An 18,660-nucleotide genomic window follows, 5' to 3' on the forward strand; every position below is an offset into this window, starting at 1 on the left:
AAATCATAACATGCACCATTTTGGGACTTTTGGGACTTTTGGGACAAGAATGCTTCCATACAGCTAAAATGACTAGATCTATATCATACAAACATAAAGTTCCAAGCTTTTTACCTTCTGGAGCTTCTAGGATACAACACAACTTCAGATCTATAGTCTTGTTCTCCTTCTGCAACTACTTGATGCAATGTCTTCCCCTTCAAATGTTCAAAATACACACCAACTCACACTCACACACAAAACTCGGGTTTGGAACCCTTTCTGGGATATGGAGACTAAGGATAATTAGAGGAAACGATCTAAATGGTGTTTATATAGTCCCAACCCAAAATATTAGGGTTTTCACCTGACGTGAGTACGCCCAGCGTACATAAGTGTACGCCCAGCGTACTAGGGCGCGCCTAGTACGCTCAGCATACCCTTATGTACACTCAGCGTACTCCTTCCTGACCCAAAGTTGCAACTTTAGCCCTATACTTCTCATGGCTCAACTCAACCAACTCCAGGGACTACAAATGGCAAAAAAATAAAAAGAGGAGAGATTCGAAATGCAACTATGTATCTTTTGGCCAAATTGTGTATCTCAGTTTAGTCAAATGCAATTCAAGAACCTGATAATCCATTTTCCATTTTGCAGTGGGTATTTTGCTAAACCATTATTGGGTTTAATAGTTTGTTTATGAAATTATACTTAATTGGATTATATCTTTTATCTTTTGGTTTAATTTCATGCTTTCTACTTTTTGAAAAATGACTATGTTTTGTTGTAATTATTTTTATTTTATTTTTTTTTTGTGAAAGGGCTTCAAGCTAAATTTTATTGTTTTTGTTATCAATCAAGTATTTTTTTTTACATTTTTCATTTTTTACCATGGTGATGCTACAAAATGTCTTTCATATGATATCTGGTCGTATGTTGCAATACATGTGTTTGTTGAAATAACTGAAAGAGAATCTGACCATATGGTATGTTTTCTGTCAGAAGTACTGAAGTTCGTTTTAATATTTTTCATATAAAAGCGATCACACAGAATGTTATTCTTACATAATTTGATTTCATGACTACAATTCTCATAGAATGCTTTATTTCATCGCAGTTATTCTTATAGAATGAATGAATGGCACATGATGATCAAGGGCATGAAGGTTGGATGATAGTGTATGGGATGGAGATGAACAATGGTCACTAGTGAAAGCACTATTCAGCATTATATTCTGATAGAATAATTTGCAATAAAATGATAGGACAATATGTAATACTAGTATATTTTGGTAGAATATTCCGGTAAAATAATCAATAAATTGTGTTTATTTGTTGATAGTGAGTGTTTCATTATTTTAGAATATCATATAATTTTTTAAGAATATGATGAAAATTTTTAATTGTATCCAAAAAAAAATATTCTTCGAAAAGTTCATTCAATAAAAGATGTTGTTTTTTCTTTTGAAGAATGATATTATCATTCTAATAGAATGTCATTCTATTAGAATAAAATCGGGTATGATTAAAAATTACATAAGAATTAAAATTGAAGGTAATTAATTATCCCCAAAAAAATTTAGAATTTTTCTTTTTTAAATTTGTTGCAATTGACTAAAATAACCTTATAGTGAAATTTGATGGTATTTTTCACTTATTTTTAATTCAATAATATTCATTAATTATTTTTTTAAATAACTAAAATGATTGGTCCAAATCAAGCCTACATCCACACAATAAATAGTTAGAATACAATAACCTATACCTCTTAAATTTCAAGATATGACTAATAAGTTTTCTAATATATATATATATATATATATATATATATATATATATATATATATATATATATATATATATATATATATATAACATACAAAGTTTTTTGTACAAATCAATAATGTATAGCAAAATCCTTAATACTTGCCAAAATTTTGAAGACGTAAATTAAGGAAGGTTATTAAAAATTTAATTTGGAGCAAAATGACAATTTAAAAATATTAAATTCATCGATATAAATTAATTTATATTTTTTAAAACGAGACACCGATAATAAATAATTTAAATCAAATATATAAAAAAATAATATAAATATAAGTTCTAAACATAAATATTTTAATTAAAAGTAGAACTTTCTTATTACGTAATAACTAATAATAGAATTTAATAATCATTTCTCCGTAAGAAAACTATTCGTCAAAAGAGTTATTTATCGTCGTTGCTTTGCGTGAGCACACATCTAGTGTGTGTGTGTATGTGTGTGTGTGTGTGTATATATATATATATATATATATATATATATATATATATATATATATATATATATATGTCAAAACATGTAAACAACAGATCTATTCACAACATCAACAGATCTTTTATTAAACGAAGAATAAGATCCAATTGGTTTTCAAGATAATTACAACTGAAAACTCACTACATCAACACTCACCCTCAAATGTATACATAAACTAACATATTAAGACTCTACAAAACAAGACTAACAAGAACAAACCCTAAATTGAAGAAGATGAGAGAACAAGACCTCGACTAAGTGTGTGATAAATAACTTATCTGAATAACCTCCAAACCAGCTGGTACCAAAATATATACTTCGGGTAGTATCCATGAATTAAACCAGGAATATAACCGACCCATACCCATCTTCAAGGATCCGCGTGTTTGTTTCTTTGTTTACATGAAATGAACCACAGTCCTTGCACTAATGAAATAATACACAACATACCCAAATACCACAAATGTTACACCATTCTCACAATGAAAGTTTCTACAAGTTTACAGTTTAGTCCAGATTAAGAAGATATCCAATGTTAAGCTTGTCATAAATAATTATACTTTTAACAATATATAAGTGAAATATCATTTTAGGCATTTTCAAGAATGGTGATGCGCATCCTTTTACTATAAACTCAGTTACGTATTTCATATGTCTCGTATTTTTTTTCAACGATTTATATATCAATGTAGAACTTCTTCTCTTTCTATTAATTATTTAATTTTAATATTTTACCTTATAACTCAAAAAAAACAATTATTGTTTATATTTACAATATAACTTTTTATGACATCTTTTTGTTTTCTAAACAATAACAACTAATCTAAATACAAAAAATTAAGCTTATGATAAGATGGAAGAAACTATGATATATATATATATATATATATATATATATATATATATATATATATATATATATATATATATATATATATATATATATATATATATTATTTTACAGCAGTAGCAGAGGAAGTGGTCCTTTAAAGCGAAAGCATGCTTTCATCAGGAGCTTGTGACCATCATCACATCATACGCCATCATACATGCATGTGACTTCTGTTCACGGGTTCAACCAACCCTCCTCCCTTCCTTTTGTGCCTTTCTTTTATTAAAACCAATTCTTTAGTAAATTTGATTACATCACACAGAACCATCATATGATACAAATCAAAAAACACCAAACTTCAGGCCATGTCCCCCGGTATTCATTCTCCAACTCTTTGGTTACCATCGTTGGGACACTTTAGGTTTTGTATTTTACATCGACTCTGACAAACAAGATACATATATATGTCCATGGAACTTAGCCTAAAACAAGTCATTTAATTTGTCTCTAAAAAACTTATTATTGTAAAACTCCCTTCACAAGTCACACCATTTAACCTTTTATCAATGACCTTTATAAGAATGATCCTATATTCCAATCCTTGAAAGTTGAAAACGAAATCTAATATTAATCTACTCTTATTCTAATTAGACAAAATGTAATACAACCGTTTTTATGGTTACAACTTACAACTTACATATCACGTAGACAAACATCATTACTTCATTACAATCTCTCAATACCACAAAAAAACACCATAACCAAAACACCATACAACAACAATGAACAAACTCACATCACAACACCCGATTTCCTTACTAGATACCTATACGATGCCACCTTCCTTTTTCGTGAGACCGAGTTATCAACAGACAAAACCAACTTTCCGGCTTCTTTTGCAGTGTAAGAGTTGTGAACCGCTTCTTCTGTGGGCCCCATCTTCCTAGTTTTCTCAACCGCAATCGAGTAGCTTCCATTTGCAATGGGGACATACTCAGCACTATACTCCAAATCCCACCCTCCAACCACAATATCCCAAGTTATGGTTGCACCCGCCTACACAAGTTGTACCCCATGCATTAACATTTGTACATTAGTGGTTGTTATATGTTTACTTTATGTATTGCACATAGTACAATCTATCAAAGCAAGGAGTAGCTAGTTAATCATTGATTCATTGTTTATTGTATATGTAATATGTCGATGTAGGTCCTTCCTTTTCAATTACAACAATGGTACTATACTACAACTATTACCAATCCATTAAGCAAAAAAGGTACAGAAGTAAAGAAGATAGGTAAATTACCTCAATGCCCTCAATTTGAATATTAACTTTTTCTCCACCTTTGACTGTGAACTCAGAAGCTGGTTTGGGTGGACCATTGTTCAAATCACTGGGTCGACTCAGTCCACCATACTGTACTGGAACATCCTCTGGCCTAATGTACCTATAAATATAATATACAAAAAATCAAATTTAGTTTTTAATTTTTATACTGTAAAAGGGTATTTTGGTACAAGCTAACATACATGGAGTACAAAACTTGAATGCAGTTCACCCCACAGGCAAACAAACGTGAACTACCATTGTTTTATAGTGGCTTGTAAATCGTGCAATTTGAGTTGTACATGATGCAGTGAGAGTTGTACATGTCAGAAATGGAATAGTTGAAGTTGAAAAAGAATACTAACTTGTAAAGGGTTTCTGCGACATTTCCTTCCTTAGAAAGCACAAACTTGCTTTTGGTTCTTTGAGTCAAGAATGGACTGAACATGGAGTATAACATGCTGAAGTACCATGGTACATTGATAAAGATCTACACCCATATCAAAAAAGTAGAAATTAATGTTAAATAAAAATTTTGTATTTTACAAAAAACCCACAAAAAATAATTCACAGGTTTGTAATATTTTATCACTTTTTTCCAAATCATTACGTCAACATTGTACAACTCTTTTGATGCACAAGGTTTCAACTTTATCTGTCATGTGCTACACTGAGTTGTACCATAGAATTCAACGATGCACAAGCTTCCAATTTCCATTTAAACGAAAACTGAAAATCCATTGTTATGACTTAGATCGTCTACATCTGCATCAATGAGTTGTACGATAGAATACAACTCATTGATGCAAAAAGTATCAATTTTTCTAAAAATCTAACTTAAATGACTATTACTTCATGGAATGTTCAATTCTATAGCGTACATTAATAATTGAGCAAATAATTTATGCACAAGCTTTCGATTTTCCAAGAATCCGTATGCATCATTGAGTTGTACGATACAACTCACTAAAGCACAAACATAGAAAAAAATACATTTTGGGGGGAAATATTATCAAATTAAGCAATTGAAGCACTTTACGAGCAAACCATTTCTGGGTAATATACGCACAAAGCTTTGCAATTTCCTAGAACTAGTGTTCGTAAGGTGGTGTAACGTACAACCCATCAATGCACAAACTCAATAAGATAAAAGAAAAATACAAATTACGAGTGATTGATTTACCTTACGAGCAACCATTTCTGGGTAATTATCTTGGAAGAGAGATAGAATGTGATTGGAAGCAACTCTGAGCTCTCTTTTGGGCATGTCTTTAAGATCAGTAACCTGGATAATCGAATTAATCCCACCAGGTCTTAAATGGAGCATCTTGATCCCTCTTTCAAGAACTTGCACTCTCCACCTGAGAAATTTCTTCAATTTATCGTTATCTCCGAATATTTTCTCGTACATTTCTTTATCTTTGAACACGCCATAAGCATTATAACAAACGGGATGACCTTCTCTGTCGTACCCATTCATATACGCCACCAGACCTTCGAGTTCTTTAAACCCTAAATCCTCTTCAACAATGGAGTCGGCTCCGAAATCTTTCCTCCATGAAAGACACTTGAGGAGCATGTTGAGTGAATCTTGAACCCTAAAGTCTCTAGCCCTGAGGAATTTCAGAAGAATGACGTCGGATTTCTCCGTGGTGGCGGTGGGTGGAAGCAATGGGATGCCCCACATGGACGCATTGTCGTCGTCGGAGGTGGTGGTGAGTTTGTCTTTGAGTTCTTGGAGGGCTTTCTTTTCTGAAGGTTTGAGGTTGTGGAGATGGTAAGTGTCTTCTTTGAACGACGGCGTGCGGTGGGGAGTGGTGGCGGAGTCCATTAGTGAGTCCACGAAGGTTTTCTTGGGTTTTTGATCGGGTAAAGAGATGGGTGAGGGAGAAGATGAGTCCATTTTTTTTAACTGTTGTGAAGATTTGGGATTTACCCAGATGAGAGGAAGATTTTGAAGTTTTAAACAGAGAAAAAAGATGCAGAATTTGGGGAAATGAGGGAATTTGTGGGGGCTATTTGGGTAGCGTGACTAAAGGGAAAAAGAAAGAGACAGGTCTATGAATGTGATGGGTGGACTAAAGGGGTTGGAGGGACAGTCTCTATATATTATTGAGATGACATGATTAATGCTTGCGGTGCTTCTTTTTCTCTATTTCCCTGTAAATATTGTCGCTCTAAAAACTAAAAACTTAATTACTGGTTGGTATTATCAAATAAATGATTTGTTGGGGTAGCATCCAAAGTAGTTATCACTAATTTTGATATTATATAGGGAAAATACCTAAATAGTAAAAAAATGTCGATGTTTTAAAAAAATAGACATAAAAATGGGTTTTTTTTTTCGGATATAGACATGTATTTCGCGGAGCTCCGCGGAATCCACTGTATCTCCGCGGAATTGCAAAATCGTAAATAAATCAATGTATAAAAAAAAAACACTAAAGATCCATTCCGCGGAGCTAACTCCGAGGAATGAACTCATTCCGCGGAGGTAGCTCCGAGGAATAGATCTCTAGTGTTTTTTTTTTCACATCGATTCTTCAGGGTTTATATTCATTTCCCAAATTAATTATTTTTAAGAAAAAATTATCATATTATTATAATTTTTACTTGAAAATAATTAGTTGGGGAATTAATATAAACCCCGAAGAATCGATGTGAAGAAAAGAATATTAAAAAAAAAAAAAAAAAAAAAAAAAAAAAAAAAACCCTCAAGATCCATTCCGCGGAGATGACGTCATTCCGCGGAGGGTCCTCCGCGAAATGTATGTCTATAGCTGGAAAAATCAAATTTTATGACTAAATTTAGAAATTCACCCCCATTTTTTGTCTATTTGTGATATTTTCCCTATTATATAACTAGCATTCTATCAAAAAAATGTCGAGAAGGATAATTTTTTGGGTTTAGTTTCTTCTTCATGATGATGATTCTAATAACGAGTTAGTTTTGCACACAAGGTTGTCTGCGGCACAAAACATGGTACATGAGAGGCGAAAGTCCAAATGTCGAGAAGAAGCATAGAAAATGGATCACCGGAATCGAGAGACGGCAAATGAACTTTTGGTATGTGATTATTTTGCCCCTGATAGTTTATATGATCCATCGAAATTCGAAGAACGTTTTCTTATTAGTATAAATTTATTCTTACGTATAGCTAGATACTTGGAACGTAATTATGAGTTTTTCCAATTAAGATGAGATGCTAGAGGTAAACGTGGTTTTACTACAATACAAAAATATACAGTCACTCTTAGACAATTGAGATATAGCATAGTCGCAGACGTATCAGATGAGTATTTGAAAAATGTTTGAAAGGACGAGCCGAGACTGTAAATATCTTTTTTGTGGGTATGTTATAGAGCTTTACCGTGACATATATTTGCGATATCCGACTAAAAGTGATGTGGAACATTTATGTGTCGCGCATCAAGCTAAACATGGTTTCCCAGAGATGCTTGGTAGCATTGATTGTACACATTGAGAGTGGGCAAATTGTCCCAACGTGTGGTGTGGTCAATTCACGTGAGGTGATCATGAGGTGCCGACTGTTATATTAGAGGCAGTTGTTTCACAGGACCTATAGTTTTGACATGCATTCCTTGGTATGGTAGGGTCAAACAATGACCTTAATGTGCTCCAAGCATCTCCATTATTTAACAATATGTTGCAAGGTAAAGTATCAAATATGTCATACGTTGTATCCAGAGTACGCTACAATTGTCAAGTCATATTCATTTTCGGCTAATGAAAACGAGAATTGTTCAAGTTAGCACAGGAATCTACAAGGAAGGATGTGGAACGAGCGTTTGAAGTCCTCAAACAAAAGTGATACATAATCAAACATCCGGCACAAACATGGGATAGGTCAAAATTGACGAAGGTGTTGATTGTTTGTATTATTTTACATAACATGATAATAGAAGAAGAGTGTAGGATTATTTGTTCATATACCACGAACGATATTCTTAATCTACATGTAGTAATACAAGTTGGCAGCCCGGCATATTTCATAAGGGTTTTGGAAATACAAAACTATGAAAAGCATCACAATCTACATCACGATTTGACCGAGCACATATGGAAAATACAATTCCAAGGCAGGATGACAATGAAGACAACGAGGATGAGGCGGTGACGACGATGCGGATGAGGCTGGTGACGACAACGACGACGAGAAATATTTTTCTATGTTTTTTATGTTTTAAGTTTTTATGTTTTTTAAGTAATGTAATGTTTTATTTTGTATGTTTTATGTTTTTTTAGTAATTTAGATTTTAAATTTCTATGCTTTTAATTAATGAAATCTGGTTTTATTTTTCTATGTTTTTAAAATATTTATGTATGTTTTAAATTATGTTTTTTATTTAATTTAATGTTAAAAAAATGAATATTATGGTGTGGTAAGTATTTCCAATTTCTAGTGAGTTAGTGGTGGAATTGATATGACGTTGAGTTGGAGCGCTCTTCCAATGGCTTGGGTTCCAATGACTTGGGTGTGACCACTCTTCATAATCTCATGGGCATACTTTCATGGCCATTGTAAAAGGCATACTCTTAGGGATGGAATTGTTGGAGTCTCTCTCTCTCTCTCTCTCTCTCTCTCTCTCTCTCTCTCTCTCTCTCTCTCTCTCTCTCTCTCTCTCTCTCTCTCTCTCTCTCTCTCTTGTTGGCTAAGAGTTTGCCATAAAAACCACACATTAATATTATCTTGACGTGTCAATTGAAATTGCAAAAGAAATATCATCGATAGAGGTCTAAACGACGATTAATGAAAATAGTCAATTCCAACAATTTTTTGTTCGATATAAACGTACTAAAAATTAAAAATAATAACAATAATAATAATAGTTAAAAAAAAACTTACATCAACCTACGAAATATGTTAGTTGATTATTTATGCAAAGTTTATTTCAATACATAAATATATATTAGTTTTTTATGTATAATATTTTTATAAAATGTGTGCTAATATAAGTTTAAAAGTGTGTTATACATATAACATTGTCTATTTAATAATTTTTTAAAAAAAATTAATAATTAATTTAAATATATATAAATAGTTCATTTTGATATAATTTTGTGATAATATAATTAATAATATTATTGTAATTAAAAAGAATTATAATTTTATGATAATATAATTTATAATATTATTGTAATTAAAAAGAATTGAATATATATTTATTAAAAACTAAATAGTAGAACAGTGAATTTCACAATCTATGTAAGTTATAAAAATATAATATAGTACGGGGGTGGCAATCTCAACTCGAAACCGTTAAAACAACCCGAACCCAACCCAATAAATAAAAGGTTAGGTTGAGATTTTAAACTCATTTAATTAAATGGGCCAACTCGTCTAACCCGTTTATAAAAAATTAAATGAGTTTGGTTAACGTTGAAATTTCTAACTCTTTTACAACCCGCCAACTCATTTAATATTTTTAAATACTTTGTAATTTCTATTTTTTTAGTATTATTATTTAGTTAATCATTTATATTGTGATTTTTTTATTTATCAAAACCCATGGGTAACCGTCACTGGAATTCAAGTTGGTAAAAGGGATAATGGAATTGCATAGAATTTAAAAATTAAACATTTATAATATTTTATGATTGTAAACATTTATTTGTGTTTGTGTTTATAGACCTATAAAGTTATTGTTGTATAATTTTCAAACCTAAACAAGTATTATAGCTTTTAAATTGTATGTATTTTTTTATTTGATAGATTATTTGATTTTAATGGGTTTTTTTATGAAAATCTAAACGGGTCAATCCAGGTTTAACGTGTTTGGTAAATAAGTTGAGTTGGAAAAAACAATAAACAGGTCAACCCGATTTCAAACCATTTACTAAAAACGTTTTGTTTGGTTGGGAATTCTCAACCCGTTACTTAAACAGGTTGGGTTGGTTAAACATATTTAATTAAACACGTCAACCTATTTATGACCCAACCCAACCCATTGTCACCTCTAATACTAGAAATATATTTTTGGGGTAAAAAATAAAGTACTGTCGGAGATGAAATAATAACATTCATCTAATTAGTTTCAAGTCATAAAACCATAGTTTGCAAATCAAAAGTCAGTATATCCAAAAATCAAAGTATTAAACATAATCTGCAGAAATCTAAAAAAAAATCATCAACGATGAGCATGTGCAGTCAAGCTAGAGACTTTCCCCAATCATATGAAATACCTGAAAACATTAATCCATAATTATAAGCACAAATCTTAGTAAGTTCCCCCCAAAAAAATCATAAACATCACAGTAATAACTATATATGCAAGTAATAAGCCTCTTTAGCTCAAGGCCACTTCCAATCCCATTATCATTCCAACCGGGTATTCTTTGACTTACGATCTGCCCTGATCTTTTCATCAAATGTTAACGCATCGCTCTAGGAATTCGATAAAGATAACATAATTGTTATCTTTAGGACGTCCTACTTATCAGTCGTTGTTTGGCCTAGTGCCAGACCCAGGCCTCGCCCACGTGGTCTCCGCTAGGACCTTGGTGCTTCAGGCTCTCGCGCCCAGGTCTAACTCCATATGATAATCTTCGTTCTATAATAAGACAAAACGCAATTGGTCACTTCCGAGGGCGACAAGTGAAACGCTCATAGCGATGTCATCTGTCTCCTCTTCACTAATAGTAGATAACCACTAGTGGTGCACAATCCACCAATAGGACTCCTCCACGTCCTATTGGTCAAGATGGGACAAAGGTTACTATTGTGATCATGCTCAGAAAAAGTGACATGTATAAAAGAGATCTTTCTCCTCCAGGGGAAGGGATCACTTTCTTCTGACCAAAGCTAATATCCATATTCTCACACATACAGTCATGCTAACTAGACAGCTGGAGTTTCGTCCCAGGACCACCTCTCGAACGTGGTTATGGGTTCGATTCCTACTGATGGCGTCAAATGTTGTGAAATGTGCTAGGTGCTTAATGGCATCTCATGATGGTTCTAACTGGGTTGAGCCCTGTAATCACAGCAATGAAGAAGGAACATCAGTCAATGTCCAAGAGGTAACTCAGGGATGAAGCTCTGACGTCTAGTTAGTATGAGTGTATGTGTGGGAATATGGAGATTGGGTTTTGTTCAGAAGAAAGTGATCCCTTCCCCTGAAGGAGAAGGATCTCCTTTAAACTTTTCTCTTTCAGAGCATGATCCCAACAGTATCCTTTATGCCGTTAGGGCAGATAGGACGTGGAGGATTCCCATTTGTGGATCATGCGTCACTAGTGGTCATCTGCTATTTTTGCAAATGAGACATAGGACATCGCTCTGAGCGTTACACTTATTACCCTAGGAAGTGACCAACTATGTTTTGCTTATTATAGATCGGAGATTATTGTCTGGAATTGGACCTCGACGCAAGAGCGCCAAGCACCAAGGTCCTAATGTGAGACCACGAGGGTGAGGACATGGATCTCGAACTAGTTCGGTTAGCGACCATTAACTAGGTCGTCCTAAAGATAACAGTTGTGTTATCTTTAATGTATTCCTAGAGGGATATGTTAACATTAACCAACCGAGCACTGTTTGACTCACAACTTACCCCACGATCTTGTCAGCAGCCTACGAATACACATAACATACGAGCCAACAGGTAAACAAGAAATATGCCTCAATCCATAACCATAATCAAGACCCTACATGTCTAACTAAGCATACTAAAATATCATAGTAATACACATGCATCCAACACAGAGAGTATCAAATCATGACATAAGTAATATAGTGAGAAGACTTAGATGAATCAGAATTGGCAACACGAACCACCGTGAAATAAATTAGAGGTTCATACTTAACCTATATATCAATTCCTAGAAAGTTTGAAAAAAAAAGTCAAATCAGTAAAAAAAAAGTCAAGGGCTGACTGTCAACTACCTAAGTCAACAATCAACATTCACCAACCACCTCATCATGACCAGCTCCTTTGATCGTGCCATGATAACTAAATGACAATGCAGTCGTGTCTAGACCCATGTAACTCCCGCCATGACTTGCGTATCACTACGCCGCAGTTAACGGCTAAAATAACTTAATAAAATAAGATCTTAATCCTTAAACTAGTGGTTCAAAATCCATAGAACCCCTTTAAAAGAGGTCTTAAATGGATAAAGTTTCCAACTTTATCCATAAGAAGGCCTCATGCACAAAATTCTAATTCTTATGTCAAAAAATAACCAAAAATGCAACCAACTCCATGTATAACATTAAAGAGAGCCAAGGTCTCAACGTTGAAACCATAATGGGTTCAAAATATCCCAAGAAAAGACTTTTGAACCCAGAGTTAGCAAAACTCCATCAAACATCCACCAAAGGGATCAACATAACCATATAAACTCAGATTTACAAAGTATGAAGCAAAAAACTTAGAACTCGGAGACTTACAGAGGTCCAAATACTTCTCGGAATATCGATTCTCGAAGAGAAAATCACCAAGAGCAATGAACACCGCCAAAAGCTTCTTATTGGATCCAATAACCACTTTTCAAGCTCAAAACAACACAAGGTGTACAAAGGGGCTAGGTTTGTCTGTAACATTCAGTTTTAAGGTACATGCTTTTGAGGTTTTCTTTAGCATTTAGATGAAGTCATGACGTGAGCAATGCCTCTCACGTCGTAAACCAAGGTTGACTTGTTGACCCGCATTCCTTAAGTCTCACGACGTGAGCCCTTGTTGCTCACAATGCGAGAGCGGTCTGGTGACCAAAACCCTAACTTTTTTGGTATTTAATGGAATAATAGGGATAGGGTTGTCCAACCTCAGCCTTATTCACACTCTAAGCCTCCAGAAACCCAAGTATCAATCATCCTTCAGGTCCTTAGTCATTTTTGGTGCATTTTCTGGCTTGAAGAAGGAGATAAGAAGAGGAAAGAAGTGCTCTAATGGTTGAGTGGGAAAAGTAGCATCATCATCATCAACATCTCTTCTTGTTGTTGGAGCTTTGTAAGTAACAAAGGTTCAAACGTTATTGCATATTATGGATAAATCTAGGGTTTTGTCCATACTTCTTCATGTTAAGCATGCTTGAGTAAAGTAAATCCATAAAGCTAGCAACTTTATGGATTCTAAGGGTTCCTTGATCATTATATTGTCTAGATGTGGAAGTTGGTGAGGTATCAGAGTCATGCATGAGAGTTTGATGCATATTTTCCACTTTTTGACCTAGAATTTATTTGGTCTTGCATGGTGCAAGCATGAACATCAAGCAAACATTTTTATGGACCTTAGGGTTCCCCTTTAGCTTCTGGATGAGATAGATTCAATAGCTTAATGGAATAAGGACTTCAAACCTTGACTTTTGGTTTCAGACTGAAGGCACGACATGAGATATAAGGTCTCATGACGTGACATAGATTAAGCCCATTAATCGTTGAGTTCATGGAACTCAAGACGTGACTCTGTGATTCCTACGTCTTCAGGTCAGTCTAGTGTGAAGTCCATGACTGGGTTATCTGAGTCGGGAGCAAGTTGTTGGGATCAGACCTGGTCGACCCTCACGATGTGACCATGGATTGGTCACGATGTGAGAGCCGGTATTAGTTGTAACGTCTGTGTTTCTGGGTTTGCCATTTTTAGCAATGTAATAGTTTAGGTTAACCTTTGTAACCCGTTTTGAAATAATAAGAATGTATTATTTGAGTATTATGTGTTTTGTGCTTAATTGCTTAATTATGTGGTCTGATTAATTAAGAATAAAAATAAGCGTCAAAATTTAAGTGTAAAATGAACTTAATATCTTTGGTTAATGTTGTAGTAGTTGAAACGAGGTTTACGAATATATATAGAACCCCCAAATCTGACTTCGTATGAGGAAGTTATGATTTATCAAAGTTTCGACTTAGCGGTATGCAGCCTGAAATACTCGATTTGAGATCGAGCGGTTTTTAGCCGAAGCATTCTAAACGAGGATCGAAGGTCTCGTTTTTGGTATCGAAGCGATAAAAGTTAGGCGAGAACGGACGTCAAACGAAGAAGTTATGAATTTATAACGAAGTTTTTCTGTCGCGGCCTATTAAAAATAAATAATAAAAATAAAGTCGAAATTAGCCGACGGAGTCTAAACGAAAGTTGTAGAGCGTAGTCTCACCTTCGCGTGGATATAAAGAACGTCGAAAACGGAGTTCGTATGAAGAAGATATGAATTTCCGAATTTTGATAAATAAATTGTATTTATTTTTAATTGAAAAATCGGAAGCCTTATCCGAAGAGTAGTCATCGATCTGATCCGAGGTACGCGCCGCGTACTCCGAAGGTGTCGACATCGCAGCAAGTGGCTTCGGATACGTAAGTAGTGACGTTTTTCGGACCTGTACGCCCCGCGTACGTGTGAGGCTCAGCCTCTATAAAAGGAATCTGAAGGCAGCCGAGTCTTTTTCCAATTTCTTCTCTTCTCTCTCCCGTTTTGCATCGTTTTGCGTGCCAGAAATACCCCGAAGCCCCGGTATTATTCTCGAGCCCCGAGGCAAGTCCCGAGATCCCGAAGATCTCGAGAAGTGCGGTTCCCGAGTCGAAGCTCTGCCCGCGAGAAGTTCGATTTTTGTGAAGATCTTCCAGATCTGCTGAGGATTACTACTTCTGCAAGTCGTAGTGCTGTCCGATCGTCTTCTGATCAAGTGAGTGTATACTACCTTTCATAAACACGATAATAATACAAGTGCGGTTTGAGTGTATTAAGTAAATTGTGGTTTATATGTGTGAGGGTGTAGTTACTTTCTTCTAACGAGTAACTATGAAGTATTTTATACGATATACTTGTTATGTGTATATTTTGTGATTGTATGCGTGAATGGATATTCACTTTATTCTATCTCATAGATTTGAATTGTTTTCTATGAAATATGTGTTATGTGGTATGCCTCATCTGTTATGTGGAATATATATTGAATGAAAATGATATACAGGTTTCAAACTATGTATGAAAGTATATATTTTATCTACTAATATGTTGGGTAGAACATGGGTAGATAGTTGGTGTGTAATAAACAGATGAGAGGCCTCGATGTTGTTGTTGTTGTTGATCTAGTTATTCAGCGGAGTATGGATAACGACCACGGACTCTTTCTAGACAGTCCAGTGGAACGCTAGCAGGTTCATAACCTGTAGGTGTTGTGAACGATGTGTTCACCGGTGTACTCTATCCCCCTCATGGTTGCCTTTAGGATATCTATTGTTGAGGAAACCCCTTAGCAGTGATGTCCGTCCCGATGAAAAATCCTAGATTAGGTCCCTTGAGATAGATGTTATTTTAGGGACGTAAAGTGAGGATAACGGGAATGGGTAATCGGGATAGTGATTGGTTGGTGAAATTAAATATAACTTATTTATTGTGGGTTGAAAAGCCTATATGCTCACCAGGCTCCCAAGCCTGACCCACTCAGTTTTATTTGTATTACAGGTAGTGGCGCTAGGGCATAAGATGGTTGAATCATCAAGTTGTTTTGTTTACAAGTCTGTATATGTATATATTTGTTGAATGACTTGTAATGTTATCGTTTATGCTTTATGGTCTGTATCGGAACATGACATCCCGAGTTTTGATTATATAATGAAAATGCATCTCTTGATGAAATGCTTTGATAAATATTATTTTATCATGTTTTGTTTTGGGAACAAATTCCGCAACTATTTCAAAATCAAAAGGATTTACTCTGAAATTATTTAAAAGCATAAATGAAAATCGATCTTTTCTGGCCGCGATTTTGGGGATGTCACAGTTGGTATCAGAGCATTAGTTTAAGCGAACTAGGAATTTGTAGGATTTGTAGACTTAAACTTAGTATGCTAAGTGGAGATTATGAGATGTGTGTCTGATAAATTTTAGACACGAGCACTAGTTTATTTTAGGAAAGTTGCCTAAAATGCTTTTATGTGCTAAATGTTATATGTTGCCATATATGATATTGTTTGTTCGGATCTACGGTTTGTTGCCAACCGGATCTGAAGGTTTATGTGTTTAGGATTCTAAGCGTATGTATACGATATTAGAACTAGCATGTAATCGTTTGGAGTAATAAGGTGAAATTATTCGGTGTGTAGATGAAAAATGGTGAGAACAAGGAGTGGCGTTGGAAACGCAGATGAAAACAGGAATCAACCGCCAGTGATTGAGCAAATACCTGTTGTAGCAGCAGCACCAGAACCAATAACAATGGCTGCGGTGCAAGCCATGATTCGGGCTATGCTAGCCGAACAAAGGGAGGAGATGCGACAGATGTTGCATGATAATAGGGATGAACCTATCATACCTATTGAGGAACCCGAATTGATCCCCGAGCAATCGGAGGAAGGGAACAATAGTCGCATCATGAGTCAAGTTGGGACTCAAGGAGAACGAAGGAACGATCCGGAAAGGAGAAACAACAAGGATGGGTAAATGTACAAGAACTTCTTGGGCGCCAAGCCGCCAAGTCTTTCTGGAAGCCCAAAGCCTGTTGAGATAATGGATTGAATCTCCGAAATGGAGATGGTATTTGAAAGTTGCGACTGTAGCAACAAACAGAAGATCGTCTTTGCGGTTAGACAACTGAAGACTGGAGTCTTGAGTTGGTGCAAGTTGTTGGCAGATACTATGTGTGACATCCCCAAAATCTCGGCCAGAAAAGACCGATTTTCATTTATGCTTTTAAATATTTTCAGAGTAAATCCTTTTGATTTGAAAGAGTTGCGGAATTTGTTCCCAAAAACAAAACATGATAAAACATTGTTTACCGAAGCATTTCATAAAAGAAATGTATTTTCCTTATAATCAAAACTCGGGGTGTCATGTTCCGATACAGACCAATAAGCATAAACGAATACATTACAAGTTATATAACAAATATAAACATATGAAGACTTGTAAACAAAACAACTTGATGGTTCATCCATCTCATGCCCTTCCGCCACTACCTGTAATACAATTTAAAACTGAGTGGGTCAGGCTTGGGAGCCTGGTGAGCATATAGGGTTTTCAACCCACAATAAATATCATATTTAATTTTCACCAACCAACAATAACCCAATTACCCATTCCCGTTATTCTCACTTTAATGTCCCTAAAACAACTAACATAAGGGACCTAGTCTAAGAATATTTCATCGGGGCGACAACACATGCTTCGGGGGTACCTCAGCAATATAAGTCAAATAAGGCAACCATGAGGGGGATGGAGTACAGCGAATGAACACCCAAGTTCATTAACACCTACAGGTGGCGAACCTGCTAATGTTTCCACAAGACTGTCTAGAATAGCCAGTGGTCGTCATCTAAACTCCGCTAGATGACTCAATCAAACAACAACGAGGCCTCTCATCTGTTTATTACACACCAACTGTCTACCCATGTTCTACCCAACATATTAGTAGATAAAAATATACATTTGTATACATAGTTTAAAGAAAACCTGTATAGCATGCTTTAATCAACACATATATATCACATAACAGATGAGGCACACACACACATAACACATATCTCATAAAGAAATAAGCAGATCTATAAGATAGAAGAGAGTGAATACTCATTCACACATAACACAACCAAATATATACACATAGCACGTATTTTATATATAATACTTCGTATTATTGTATTTGGAAGAAATAACTACACACTCACTTGATCAGAAGATGATCGGACAGCACTACGGCTTATAGAAGTAGTAATCCACAGCAGATCTGGAAGATCTTCACAAAAATCGAACTTCTCGCGGGCAGAGCTTCGACTCGGGAACCGCACTTCTCGGGATCTTCGGGATCTCGGGACTTGCCTCGGGGCTAGAGTATGATACCGGGGCTTCAGGGTGGAATCGGGAGTAAAAATGCAGAGCTTCGGCACTAAGATGAGAAGAAATGAGCAAATAAACCCTGAACCCTCGCATCCTATTTATAGTGAAAATATCTGATGTACTCGCCGAGTAGGGGACACCTACTCGCCGAGTTGGTCCACGTGGCGGCTTTCTGGTGGTGCCACGTGTCAAATTCTGGGTGGTGCCACGTCACCCCTATCGCGTGTTAGCCTTCGAACTTAGAAAAATCATAACTCTCGCATACGAGCTCCGTTTTTGACGTTCTTTATATCCACGCGTAGGTAAAATCAAGATCTACAACTTTCGTTTAGACTCCGTCGGCTAAATCTTGACCGATCTCAAATTTAACAGTAGGAGGTGTTTAGACTGTTAAATGACCGCGAAGAATTCGTAACTCCTTCATACGAAC

General features: G+C 35.2%; 1 protein-coding gene across 1 annotated transcript; it reads right to left on the bottom strand.

The window, feature by feature from the left end:
* Window positions 1-3,730: 3,730 nt before the first annotated feature.
* Window positions 3,731-6,516, bottom strand: LOC145073095 (patellin-6-like). Its single transcript, XM_079019646.1, has 4 exons — window positions 5,619-6,516; window positions 4,801-4,925; window positions 4,415-4,556; window positions 3,731-4,164 (listed from the first exon to the last, which is right to left on the bottom strand). Exons 1-4 carry the CDS (start codon window positions 6,336-6,338, stop codon window positions 3,901-3,903), a joined length of 1,251 nt encoding a protein of 416 aa, XP_078875772.1. The 5' UTR covers window positions 6,339-6,516; the 3' UTR covers window positions 3,731-3,900.
* Between the last annotated feature and the right edge of the window lie 12,144 nt (window positions 6,517-18,660).

This window comes from Lactuca serriola, chromosome 9 (genome assembly GCF_051521515.1).
Source record: "Lactuca serriola cultivar US96UC23 chromosome 9, Lser_US96UC23_V15, whole genome shotgun sequence".
Lineage (NCBI taxonomy): Eukaryota > Viridiplantae > Streptophyta > Magnoliopsida > Asterales > Asteraceae > Lactuca > Lactuca serriola.